The 14,308-nt window shown below is 36.7% G+C and overlaps 1 protein-coding gene across 6 annotated transcripts in view; it reads left to right on the top strand.

Annotated features, from left to right (window-relative positions):
* LOC128660571 (triple functional domain protein) overlaps positions 1 to 14,308 on the top strand; it is a 763,036-nt gene that overhangs the window by 713,078 nt on the left and 35,650 nt on the right. For all 6 annotated transcript variants that reach the window (XM_053714497.1, XM_053714496.1, XM_053714493.1 and 3 more), the window contains exons 41-46: positions 5,102 to 5,171; positions 5,981 to 6,070; positions 11,263 to 11,355; positions 11,783 to 11,833; positions 12,046 to 12,123; positions 12,420 to 12,611. In XM_053714497.1, the coding sequence (XP_053570472.1) occupies positions 5,102 to 5,171; positions 5,981 to 6,070; positions 11,263 to 11,355; positions 11,783 to 11,833; positions 12,046 to 12,123; positions 12,420 to 12,611 (574 nt within the window). The remainder of the gene's footprint in view (positions 1 to 5,101; positions 5,172 to 5,980; positions 6,071 to 11,262; positions 11,356 to 11,782; positions 11,834 to 12,045; positions 12,124 to 12,419; positions 12,612 to 14,308) is intronic.

The following is a 14,308-nucleotide window of genomic DNA, read 5'->3' as shown; positions in this document are numbered from 1 at the left end:
CAGAGTGTTCCTGATAACATAAGAGATTTTGTTTCTAAATCCATTAAGAAGGCTATGTCTGTAATTCCTCCTTCTAGTAAACGTAAAAGGTCTTTTAAAACTTCTCATTTTTCAGATGAATTTTTAAATGAATATCATCATTCTGATTCTGATAATGATTCCTCTGGTTCAGAGGATTCTGTTTCAGAGGTTGATGCTGATAAATCTTCATATTTGTTCAAAATTGAATTTATTTGTTCTTTACTTAAAGAAGTCTTAATTGCATTAGAAATAGAGGATTCTGGTCCTCTTGATACTAAATCTAAACGTTTAAATAAGGTTTTTAAATCTCCTGTAGTTATTCCAGAAGTTTTTCCTGTCCCTGATGCTATTTCTGAAGTAATCTCCAGGGAATGGAATAATTTGGGTAATTCATTTACTCCTTCTAAACGTTTTAAGCAATTGTATCCTGTGCCATCTGACAGATTAGAGTTTTGGGACAAAATCCCTAAGGTTGATGGGGCTATCTCTACTCTTGCTAAGCGTACTACTATTCCTACGGCAGATAGTACTTCCTTTAAAGATCCTTTAGATAGGAAAATTGAATCCTTTCTAAGAAAAGCTTACTTATGTTCAGGTAATCTTCTTAGACCTGCTATATCTTTAGTGGATGTTGCTGCAGCTTCAACTTTTTGGTTAGAAGCTTTAGCGCAACAAGTAACAGATCATAATTCTCATAGCATTGTTAATCTTCTTCAACATGCTAATAATTTTATTTGTGATGCCATCTTTGATATCATTAGGGTTGATGTCAGGTATATGTCTCTAGCTATTTTAGCTAGAAGAGCTTTATGGCTTAAAACTTGGAATGCTGATATGTCTTCTAAGTCAACTTTGCTTTCCCTTTCTTTCCAGGGTAATAAATTATTTGGTTCACAGTTGGATTCTATTATTTCAACTGTTACTGGAGGGAAAGGAACTTTTTTACCACAGGATAAAAAATCTAAAAGTAAATTTAGGTCTAATAATCGTTTTCGTTCCTTTCGTCACAATAAGGAACAAAAGCCTGATCCTTCCCCTACAGGAGCGGTATCAGTTTGGAAACCATCTCCAGTCTGGAATAAATCCAAGCCTTTTAGGAAGCCAAAGCCAGCTCCCAAGTCCACATGAAGGTGCGGCCCTCATTCCAGCCCAGCTGGTAGGGGGCAGATTACGATTTTTCAAAGAAATTTGGATCAATTCAATTCACAATCTTTGGATTCAGAACATTGTTTCAGAAGGGTACAGAATAGGCTTCAAGATAAGGCCTCCTGCAAGAAGATTTTTTCTTTCCCGTGTCCCAGTAAATCCAGTGAAGGCTCAAGCATTTCTGAAATGTGTTTCAGATCTAGAGTTGGCTGGAGTAATTATGCCAGTTCCAGTTCTGGAACAGGGGCTGGGGTTTTACTCAAATCTCTTCATTGTACCAAAGAAGTAGAATTCCTTCAGACCAGTTCTGGATTTAAAAATATTGAATCATTATGTAAGGATACCAACATTCAAAATGGTAACTATAAGAACTATTCTGCCTTTTGTTCAGCAAGGGCATTTTATGTCCACAATAGATTTACAGGATGCATATCTGCATATTCCGATTAATCCAGATTACTATCAGTTTCTGAGATTCTCTTTCCTAGACAAGCATTACCAGTTTGTGGCTCTGCCGTTTGGCCTAGCAACAGCTCCAAGGATTTTTACAAAGGTTCTCGGTGCCCTTCTGTCTGTAATCAGAGAACAGGGTATTGTGGTATTTCCTTATTTGGACGATATCTTGGTACTTGCTCAGTCTTCACATTTAGCAGAATCTCATACGAATCGACTTGTATTGTTTCTTCAAGATCATGGTTGGAGGATCAATTTACCGAAAAGTTCATTGATTCCTCAGACAAGGGTAACCTTTTTAGGTTTCCAGATAGATTCAGTGTCCATGACTCTGTCTCTGACAGACAAGAGACGTCTAAAATTGGTTTCAGCTTGTCGAAACCTTCAGTCTCAATCATTCCCTTCGGTAGCCTTATGCATGGAAATTCTAGGTCTTATGACTGCTGCATCGGACGCGATCCCCTTTGCTCGTTTTCACATGCGACCTCTTCAGCTTTGTATGCTGAACCAGTGGTGCAGGGATTATACAAAGATATCGCAATTGATATCTTTAAAACCGATTGTACGACACTCTCTGACGTGGTGGACAGATCACCATCGTTTAGTTCATGGGGCTTCTTTTGTTCTTCCAACCTGGACTGTGATTTCAACAGATGCAAGTCTGACAGGTTGGGGAGCTGTTTGGGGGTCTCTGACAGCACAAGGGGTTTGGGAATCTCAGGAGGTGAGATTACCAATCAATATTTTGGAACTCCGTGCAATTTTCAGAGCTCTTCAGTCGTGCCCTCTTCTAAAGAGAGAGTCGTTCATTTGTTTTCAGACGGACAATGTCACAACTGTGGCATATATCAATCATCAAGGAGGGACTCACAGTCCTCTGGCTATGAAAGAAGTATCTCGAATACTGGTATGGGCGGAATCCAGCTCCTGTCTAATTTCTGCGGTTCATATCCCAGGTATAGACAATTGGGAAGCGGATTATCTCAGTCGCCAAACGTTACATCCGGGAGAATGGTCTCTTCACCCAGAGGTATTTCTTCAGATTGTTCAAATGTGGGGACTTCCAGAAATAGATCTGATGGCTTCTCATCTAAACAAGAAGCTTCCCAGGTATCTGTCCAGATCCAGGGATCCTCAGGCGGAAGCAGTGGATGCATTGTCACTTCCTTGGAAGTATCATCCTGCCTATATCTTTCCGCCTCTAGTTCTTCTTCCAAGAGTAATTTCCAAGATTCTGAAGGAATGCTTGTTTGTTCTGCTGGTGGCTCCAGCATGGCCTCACAGGTTTTGGTATGCGGATCTTGTCCGGATGGCCACTTGCCAACTGTGGACTCTTCCGTTAAGACCAGACCTTCTGTCGCAAGCTCCTTTTTTCCATCAGGATCTCAAATCCTTAAATTTGAAGGTATGGAGATTGAACACTTTATTCTCAGTCAGAGAGGTTTCTCTGACTCTGTGATTAATACTACGTTACAGGCTCGTAAATCTGTATCTAGGAAGATATATTATCGAGTCTGGAAGATTTACATTTCTTGGTGTCTTTCTCATCATTTTTCCTCGCATTCTTTTAGAATTCCGAGAATTTTACAGTTTCTTCAGGATGGTTTGGATAAAGGTTTGTCTGCAAGTTCCTTGAAAGGACAAATCTCTGCTCTTTCTGTTCTTTTTCACAGAAAGATTGCTAATCTTCCTGATATTCATTGTTTTGTACAAGCTTTGGTTCGTATAAAACCTGTTATTAAGTCAATTTCTCCTCCTTGGAGTTTGAATTTGGTTCTGGGGGCTCTTCAAGCTCCTCCGTTTGAACCTATGCATTCACTGGACATTAAATTACTTTCTTGGAAAGTTTTGTTTCTTTTGGCCATCTCTTCGGCTAGAAGAGTTTCTGAATTATCTGCTCTTTCTTGTGAGTCTCCTTTTCTGATTTTTCATCAGGATAAGGCGGTGTTGCGAACTTCTTTTAAATTTTTACCTAAGGTTGTGAATTCTAACAACATTAGTAGAGAAATTGTGGTTCCTTCATTGTTTCCTAATCCTAAGAATTCAAAGGAGAGATCATTGCATTCTTTGGATGTAGTTAGAGCTTTGAAATATTATGTTGAAGCTACTAAGAATTTCCGAAAGACTTCTAGTCTATTTGTTATCTTTTCCGGTTCTAGGAAAAGTCAGAAGGCCTCTGCCATTTCTTTGACGTCTTGGTTGAAATCTTTAATTCATCATGCTTATGTCGAGTCGGGTAAAACTCCGCCTCAAAGGATTACAGCTCATTCTACTAGGTCAGTTTCTACTTCCTGGGCGTTTAGGAATGAAGCTTCGGTTGATCAGATTTGCAAAGCAGCAACTTGGTCTTCTTTGCATACTTTTACTAAATTCTACCATTTTGATGTGTTTTCTTCTTCTGAAGCAGTTTTTGGTAGAAAAGTACTTCAGGCAGCTGTTTCAGTTTGATTCTTCTGCTTATAATTTCAGTTTTTTTCATTATAAGATTTAAACTTTATTTCGGGTGTGGATTATTTTCAGCGGAATTGGTTGTCTTTATTTTATCCCTCCCTCTCTAGTGACTCTTGCGTGGAAGATCCACATCTTGGGTATTCATTATCCCATACGTCACTAGCTCATGGACTCTTGCTAATTACATGAAAGAAAACATAATTTATGTAAGAACTTACCTGATAAATTCATTTCTTTCATATTAGCAAGAGTCCATGAGGCCCACCCTTTTTGTGGTGGTTATGATTTTTTTTGTATAAAGCACAATTATTCCAATTCCTTATTTTTTATGCTTTCGCACTTTTGTCTTATCACCCCACTTCTTGGCTATGCGTTAAACTGATTTGTGGGTGTGGTGAGGGGTGTATTTATAGGCATTTTGAGGTTTGGGAAACTTTGCCCCTCCTGATAGGAATGTATATCCCATACGTCACTAGCTCATGGACTCTTGCTAATATGAAAGAAATGAATTTATCAGGTAAGTTCTTACATAAATTATGTTTTTAAAGGGACACTGAACCCACATTTTTTTCTTTCCTGATTCATATAGAGCACGCAATTTTAAGAAACTTTGTAATTTACACCTATTATCAATTCTTCTTTGTTCTCTTGCTATCTTTATTTGAAAAAGAAGGCATCTAAGCTAAGGAGCCAGACAATTTTTGCTTCAGTACACTGGCCAGCACTTATTTATTGGTGGTGAATGTATCCACCAATCAGCAAGAACAACCCAGGTTGTTCACCAAAAATGGGCCGGCATCTAAACTTACATTCTTGCATTTCAAATAAAGATACCAAGAGAATGAAGAAAAATTGATAATAGGAGTAAATTAGAAAGTTGCTTAAAATTGCATGCTTTATCTGAATCCCAAAAGAAAAAAAATTGGGTTTAGTGTCCCTTTAACTTATCCCAACTAACCCCTGATTTATATCTGGCTGGAAGATGCTGCAACTTTATCAAAAATTACTAGTAATACAATCTTCTTTGTAGATTTTTTTTGGGAGAACTGGAGAGGTGCCTGGACGAACCAGAAAGACTAGCAACATTGTTTGTAAAACATGTAAGTTACATATAACTGGTTAAACTAGCTTGTGATGGGTTTTATTGTAACCGCATACCAGGCAAGCCTAATTATTGTAGTATACTAAAAATACAGTACGCTTGGTGCTGCAATGTACAAACTTAAAACAAACATCCACTTATTAAAACCAATATTTTATGTAATTATATGGGTATAATATAAATAGTACAGAAGATATGACTTATCTTTGAAAACAGAAACAAGCCCTTGACATTTATTGCAAAACCGATACAAACTCATGAGATGAATATTTTTTTAATTCTACAAAAGACAACTTTTTTTTCATGATGAATTCTACTGGTTTTGAACAACTATGTAATACTTAAATGACTGAGCCTGATAATTTTTTTTTATATATAGAAAAAAATACGATTTATCCAAGTAAAAAAAAAAAAAAAAATTAAGAAAACTATAATATGACACCATGGTAAAATTATCTGGTCATTTATTATCTTCCAACTCCACAGTATCTTGCATAATTATATATTAATTTATTGATGGAAAACAGTGGACTTGTTCCTATAATTGTTGTGTAACTTGTTTCCTAATATATAGAACTAAGTTGCTAATTACACAGATGCATTTAATTGGCTTTAGCAAAAACTTATGCTAAGATAATATTTATGTTATTAAAACAGTCAGGAGCCAAAATATGTTGTCCTTATCTTTCTAAAATAAGTAATTTTCTCTTGAGTTGATTTTATAATATATGCGACTAATAGAATGTTTTGTTTTTTTACAAGGTTTTTACATACACTGTTCCTTTAATCATTTATTTTTATTTTTAGGAGAGAAGGTTGCACATGTACATAGTTTACTGCCAAAATAAACCAAAGTCTGAACACATTGTTTCTGAATACATAGATACTTATTTTGAGGTAAGCAGTTATAATTAATACATTGATGATTTTTTTTTTACTTGTTTCAACCAATAATCTTTTTTTCTTATGTTACTTGTCAAATTTGAAATTGAATCTATAACAACTAAAAAGTAATACTATTTAGTGTTCATTTTTTTTACCAGTTTAAATATTCTTTCATCAATTGTATCACTTATTAACCCCTTAATGACAACTGACGTACCAGGTACGTCATGCATTAACAACCAGTTAATGACAATAGACGTACCTGGTACGTCAGTTGTCTAAGAGAGTGCTGGAAGCGATCGCAATCGCTTCCAGCAGCTCTCAGGGTATTGCAGTGATGCCTCCATATGGAGGCATCCTGCAATACCTTTTCAGAAGACTCCGATGCAGAGAGAGCCACTCTGTGGCCCTCTCTGCACCGGTAGCGATGGTGCCGGTTCGTTGGTGGGTGGGAGCATATCAGGGAGGCGGGTGGGCGGCCCATCGGGGGGAGCGTGCGGGGGCGCGCGTGCGCGCGATTAGCTGGCCACTGACACCAATGAGAAGGGAAGAGGGGGGAAAAAAGAATTAAAAAAAAATAAATATATAAGGATCTGGGAGGGGGGGGGGGGTTGGGGTATTGTGGGGGGCTGCTACACTACAGAAAACATTAAAAATTGCAAAAAATTGCAAAAAAAAACACTTGTTTTTGGGGCAAATTGGGTACTGGCAGACAGCTGCCAGTACCCAAGATGGCGGCAATTAGGTAGAGGAGAGGGTTAGAGAGCTAGGGGGGGGATCATGGAGGTTGGGGCTAAGGCAGGGGTCCATCACAGCTAAAACATTTTATTTTTTTTTATTAAAAAAAAGAAAAACTACTTTTATTTAGTACTGGCAGACTTTCTGCCAGTACTTAAGATGGCGGGGACAATTGTGGGGTGGGGGAGGGAAGAGAACTGTTTGGGAGGGATCAGGGGGTGGGATGTGTCAGGTGGGAGGCTGATCTCTACCCTAAAGCTAAAATTAACCCTGCAAGCTCCCTACAACCTACCTAATTAACCCCTTCACTGCTGGGCATAATTTACGTGTGGTGCGCAGCAGCATTTAGTGGCCTTCTAATTACCAAAAAGCAATGCCAAAGCCATATAAGTCTTCCATTTCTGAACAAAGGGGATCCCAAAGAAGCATTTACAACCATTTGTGCCTTAATTGCAGAAGCTGTTTGTAAATAATTTCAGTGGGAAACCTAAAGTTTGTGACAAAATTTGTGAAAAAGTGAACTTTTTTTTTTATTTGATGACATTTGGCGGTGAAATGGTGGCATGAAATATACCAAAATGGGCCTAGATCAATACTTTGGGTTGTCTTCTAAAAAAAAATATATACATGTCAAGGGATATTCAGGTATTCCTGACAGATATCAGGGTTCCAATGTAACTAGCGCTAATTTTGAAAAAAAGTTGTTTGGAAATAGCAAAGTGCTACTTGTATTTATGGCCCTATAACTTGCAAAAAAAGTAAAGAACATGTAAACATTGGGTATTTCTAAACTCAGGACAAAATTTAGAAACTATTTAGCATAGGTGTTTTTTGGTGATTGTAGATGTGTAACAGATTTTGGGGGTCAAAGTTAGAAAAAGTGTGTTTTTTTCAATTTTTTCCTCATATTTTATATTTTTTTTATAGGAAATTATAAGATATGATGAAAATAATGGTATCCTTAGAAAGTCCATTTAATGGCGAGAAAAACGGTATATAATATGTGTGGGTACAGTAAATGAGTAAGAGGGAAATTACAGCTAAACACAAACACCGCAGAAATGTAAAAATAGCCATTGTCATTAAGGGTAAGAAAATTGAAAAATGGTCCGGTCGTTAAGGGGTTAAAGACAAGCTCATTCTCTGTCAGCATGCTCAAGCAACTCAATCACTGGTTTAAAGGGGTGTTGTGTTTAGCCCGTGAGTAGGGATGGGCGAATGTGTTTATATTCGAATTTGAATGTTAGAACGAATGTTATTGTAGAAATTCGATTTACATAATAGAATGTTGATAAGAACAAATATTCTTAAAAATTCGATTTTCAAATGTTATTTACAGTTTTCGAATGTCACATTGGAATTCGAATGTCACATTGGAATTCGAATGTTACATTTAAATATCACATTCGAATATTACTTTTATAAAACACAGTATTAGACTAGAAATAATATTTCGAATTCGAATGTCACATTCGAATCGAATATCACATTCAAATGGAATATCACATTTAAAACACAGTATTATACTAGAAATACTATTTCAAATTCGAATGTGACATTCGAATTCGAATGTAGCATTCGAATATTACATTTATTAAACACAGTTGTAGACTAGAAATACTATTTCAAATTTGAATGTCACATTCGAATGGAATATCACATTCGAATGGAATATCACATTTAAAACACAGTATTATACTAGAAATACTATTTCAAATTCGAATGTGACATTCGAATTCGAATGTAGCATTCGAATATTACATTTATTAAACACAGTTGTAGACTAGAAATACTATTTCAAATTTGAATGTCACATTCGAATTTGAATGTCACATTCTAATTCGAATATTACATTTCGAAATTGAATGAATACATAGCTAAACATTCTATTATTCGAACGAATATTTTCGAATTTTATTGAAAAATTCGAAAACGAAAATTCGAAAATAGAATGTTAGAATGTTATATAAACATTCGAAATTCGATTCGAACGAACGTATCAAAATTCATTTTAAATTTTGAATTTTTAGAAACATTCGCCCATCCCTACCCGCGAGGCTATATAATGTAAAGTTTCAAGAGAAGTTTCTTATTCTACTTTAGCATTTGTATACTTTAGATGTAGTTGAACAGAGGCAATTCAATAATTCTAATAAACCTTGACAGTAATCCTACAGTTACCTATAATTGTTTTCACATCATAACCAATAAACTTTTTATATGTTTTATGCCTCTTATGAATTGCACCAAAGACCAAAGCTCAGTCCTTAAAGGGACATTTCACACTAAACAAATGCTAGATAGAATGAGGCATTCAAAGAAAAGATTAGTCTGATAATAGCATGTAGATTTACTTTTTAAAGTTTCTTTAGCTGTTTAAATATTGACAAAATAAATGGAAAGTTTTAGTATCAATAAAACAATGGGAGCTGCCATGTTGTAGCTTAGGTTACCTTCTCTGCTGTGGCTAATTAGGGACAGTTATAAATAGGTCACTAGAGTGTGCAGCCAATGGCTGTGTGGAATATAACAGTGTTCTCCACTTCCATTTCTAACATTAACTGAAAAGCTCTCAATTTCAGAATGGAATTACAGGGAAAGGGTACAAATAAATAAATATAAAGGGTACAAATAAATATAATATATATATATATATATATATATATATATATACATACATATATACAGGTGAAACTCGAAAAATTAGAATATCGTGCAAAAGTTCATTTATTTCACAAATGCAACTTAAAAGGTGAAACTAATATATGAGATAGACTCATTACATGCAAAGCAAGATAGTTCAAGCCGTGATTTGTCATAATTGTGATGATTATGGCTTACAGCTCATGAAAACCCCAAATCCACAATCTCAGAAAATTAGAATATTACATGCAATCAATAAAACAAGGATTGTACATACCTGTAGAACAATATCGGACCTCTGAAAAGTATAAGCATGCATACTGTATGTACTCAGTACTTGGTTTGGGCGCCTTTTGCAGCAATTACTGCCTCAATGCGGCGTGGCATGGAAGCTATCAGCCTGTGGCACTGCTGAGGTGTTATGGAAGACCAGGATGCTTCAATAGCGGCCTTCAGCTCTTCTGCATTGTTCGGTCTCATGTCTCTCATCTTTCTCTTGGCAATGCCTCATAGATTCTCTATGGGGTTCAGGTCAGGTGAGCTTGCTGGCCAATCAAGCACACGGTCATTGAACCAGGTTTTGGTGCTTTTGGCACTGTGGGCAGGTGCCAAGTCCTGTTGGAAAATGAAGTCAGCATAGAGCTCATCTGCGGAAGGAAGCATGAAGTGCTCCAAAATCTCCTGGTAGACGGCTGCGTTGACCCTGAACTTAATGAAGCACAGTGGACCAACACCAGCAGATGACATGGCTCCCCAAATCAACACACACTGTGGAAACTTCACAAAGTCCTCTTTTCTGATGAGAGCAAATTTTGCATCTCATTTGCAAACCAAGGACCCAGAGTATGGAGGAAGAATGGAGAGGCACACACTGCCATGGACTTCAAGCATCTTGCAGTGTGTTTCTCTCCATTCTTCCTTCATACTCTGGGTCCTTGGTTTCCAAATGAGATGCAAAATTTGCTCTCATCAGAAAAGAGGACTTTGGACCACTGAGCAACAGACCAGGTCTGTTTTTCTTTAGCCCAGGTAAGATGCTTCTGACGTTCTTTGTTGTTCAGGAGTGGCTTGACAAGAGGAATATGACATTTGAAGCCCATGTCCAGGATCTGTCTGTGTGTGGTGGCTCTTGTGAAATTCCCCAACACTTTTGAATGGCCTTTTCCTGACAATCCTCTCCAGGCTGCGGTCATCCCCGCTGCTTGTGCACCTTTTTCTTCCACACTTTTCCCTTCCACATAACTTTCTATTAATGTGCTTTGATACAGCACTTTGGGAACATCCAACTTCTTTTGCAATTACCTTTTGAGGCTTTCCCTCCTTATGGAGGGTGTCAATGAGGGTTTTCTGCACAACTGTCAGGTCAGCAGTCTTTCCCATGATTGTGATTTCTACTGAACCAGACTGAGAGACCATTTAAAGGCTTAGGAACCCTTTGATTCTGATTGTGGATTTGGGGTTTTCATGAGCTGTAAGCCATAATCATCACAATTATGACAAATCACGGCTTGAACCATCTTGCTTTGCATGTAATGAGTCTATCTCATATATTAGTTTCACCTTTTAAGTTGCATTAGTGAAATAAATGAACTTTTGCACAATATTCTAATTTTTCGAGTTTCACCTGTGTGTGTGTGTATATATATATATATATATATATATATATATAGCTCAAAGGGTTTAATGTCCCTTTAAGACAAGAACTTAGACTTCTGGAAATAAAAATATTGAAGAGTGTGCAGTACACTGCCAAAATAGGGAATATTGCTTTTTGTAAAGTTATGTTAACCTATCTCAAATGCAAATATTTTAAAACTTTGTAGGACTTGAAGCAGCGTCTGGGTCATAGACTTCAACTCACAGATTTATTAATTAAACCAGTGCAACGAATTATGAAATATCAGCTGCTTTTAAAGGTATGTTTTTTTATTCTTCATCCTCCTTTTAGACAAAAAAAAATAGCTTTGGCAAATTCTAATGCAGTGATGAGCAAACTGGTAAGCGAGGTCCATAACAGCTCTGATCTTCTATCTGGCACCATTAATTCTTTACCCTCCCTTTATGCTCCACTCTCCAAAAACTTTTTCTGTGGACCTAGTAAAATATTTCTAAGTAAAATGCTGCCCTTCTGAGTATGGTACAATGGTTACTGATCACTTTTCTTTAATTAAAAAAAAAATACTTGTTCATAACGGCGTTGCCATTGTTTCTGAAATACATAGTTATCATTTTAGGACGTGGCAGATGTTAATATCCCTTTAATAATACAACACTCTGTAAACATTAGCTGTGGACATCAATATCAATGAATATATGTGAGAAAACTGTTTTTCTCCCCTTTAGGATTTCCTTAAATACTCCAAGAAGGCGTGTGTGGATATAGCAGAATTAGAGGTACACTTTTTTTTTTAATATGCAGTTTGTTTTTTTATCAAAAATTGAAACACTAGATTATTATTCATATATGATAAACATACACTTATGTTTCACGCTAAAGTATGACCACGTGTGTCGTTTTAAGTGTATAAATGCTTCATAACTTTTAAAAAGGTGTCCGTTATCTATATGTGTCGTTCTTATATTTTCTTATATTCTTCTTTAATCAGAGAGCTGTTGAAGTCATGTGCATTGTACCAAAACGCTGTAACGACATGATGAACGTTGGACGCCTACAAGGATTTGATGTAATACCGAATGACTAATTTTTAGTTAGATCCAGAATATTGTATTTTAAATGTGTGACAAATATACTTAAAAAAAAAACAACTAATTGAAGCATTTGCATATGCACCAAACAGGAGGCTTGCAGAAGCTGCCTGTAGATTTTAAATAAAATATATTGCATGCTTTAAAATAAGTAAAATTCTTTTTTTGCTGTTCAACAGTACTGAGTACTTTCATCAAGTGATTCATTTTTTAGTGTTGGTCAAATTTTAGGCATCAGCCTTTTGCTAACTTGTTTTATTCCCATATTTAACAGGGCAAAATTGTAGCCCAAGGAAAACTCTTATTGCAAGACACGTTCCTGGTTACTGATCAGGAAACTGGACTCTTGCCACGCTGCAAAGAAAGGCGGGTCTTTCTCTTTGAACAATTAGTCATCTTCAGCGAGCCCCTGGATAAAAAGAAAGGCTATTCTATGCCAGGGTTTCTCTTTAAAAATAGTATCAAGGTAAGTATACCAAACGGGGCTTAGCAGCAAACTTACTTTTTCTTGGGGTTCAAGTTTTCATTGTGTGCCTTGTAAATAAGTGCCAGGGGACTGAAAAGGTTTTTGTAAAAGGGGATAACCATAAATTAAACTGATAGACGTATTCTTTTTTTTATCTGCCAATATAGACAATATATAAAGACAACAAATACTAGAGTGCTCTTTGAGAGTTAGTAGAGAAAGTAGCCTCAGTATAACATGAATTCAAGACATATCATATATGGACAGCTTGAGTGCAGAGTACTGGCCGACAATAATTACTATTCGTTTTGATTTCGCTATACAAGAGTACATTACAATCAAGGGTATAAAACAATAAAAACTTACATTGTGTGAGACATTACTACACTTACAATGACAAACATAAAGAGGGGTGCGCCCTGCCCTTGAGCACAATAAGTTGTAGATGCACTTTTATACAAAGTGAGCTACAGTTAGAAAGGTTCTCAAGCTTACAGTCTAAAATGACTTCAAGATAAAAAGTAGCTATAAACAAATGAAAGTGAGACGTAAGCATAGAAACAGAGAAAAAAAAAGGATGGCAATGGGATTTGTCCCATTCCCATCCTTTTTTTTTTTCTTTCTTTCTATGCTTACGTCTTAATATTTTTTATTGTCTTCCCAAAGTTCAGATATCTTTCTGTTAGACTTTAGGGTGTCACAATTGGAAGGGAGGATTTATAACATCCTGGAGCATTGTTTCCTCTAGTAGAATTTTCAGTTGTCCTCTAATTTAAGGAACCTTTTTTTTTTTTAAACGATGATCTGTGTTTGTTCTTGATGGTAGCTTGTGAAAGATCCATACAACATTGTGATTGTCACTTTTTAAGAAATATTATTACTATATGAAGTAACTTTACATTGTCTCCGGCTTTATAATTTTTATAGACAACTATGCGCAACTTATTCTTTTTGTTGTTGTGCTGTATTATCATCGTTTACAACAGATTATACTTTATTATGAAAACTTACAATGTATATTAAATGTAGAAATATAGGCCTAGATTTGGAGTTTGGCGTTAGCCGTGAAAACCAGCGTTAGAGGCTCCTAACGCTGGTTTTAGGCTACCGCCGGTATTTGGAGTCACTCAAAAAAGGGTCTAACGCTCACTTTTCAGCCGCGACTTTTCCATACCGCAGATCCCCTTACGTCAATTGCGTATCCTATCTTTTCAATGGGATTTTTCTAACTCCGGTATTTAGAGTCGTTTCTGAAGTGAGCGTTAGACATCTAACGACAAAACTCCAGCCGCAGGAAAAAAGTCAGTAGTTAAGAGCTTTCTGGGCTAACACCGGTTTCTAAAGCTCTTAACTACTGTACTCTAAAGTACACTAACACCCATGAACTACCTATGTACCCCTAAACCGAGGTCCCCCCACATCGCCGACACTCTAATAAATTTTTTTAACCCCTAATCTGCCGACCGCCACCTACGTTATCCTTATGTACCCCTAATCTGCTGCCCCTAACACCGCCGACCCCTATATTATATTTATTAACCCCTAATCTGCCCCCCTCAACGTCGCCTCCATCTGCCTACACTTATTAACCCCTAATCTGCCGACCGCAAAGCGCCGCCACCTACGTTATCCTTATGTACCCCTAATCTGCTGCCCCTAACACCGCCGACCCCTATATTATATTTATTAACCCCTAA

Source organism: Bombina bombina, chromosome 5 (assembly GCF_027579735.1).
Source record: "Bombina bombina isolate aBomBom1 chromosome 5, aBomBom1.pri, whole genome shotgun sequence".
Classification (NCBI taxonomy): Eukaryota; Metazoa; Chordata; class Amphibia; order Anura; family Bombinatoridae; genus Bombina; species Bombina bombina.
Note: the sequence above shows the minus strand (reverse complement) of the source record. Positions and strands in the feature narration are given on the sequence as shown.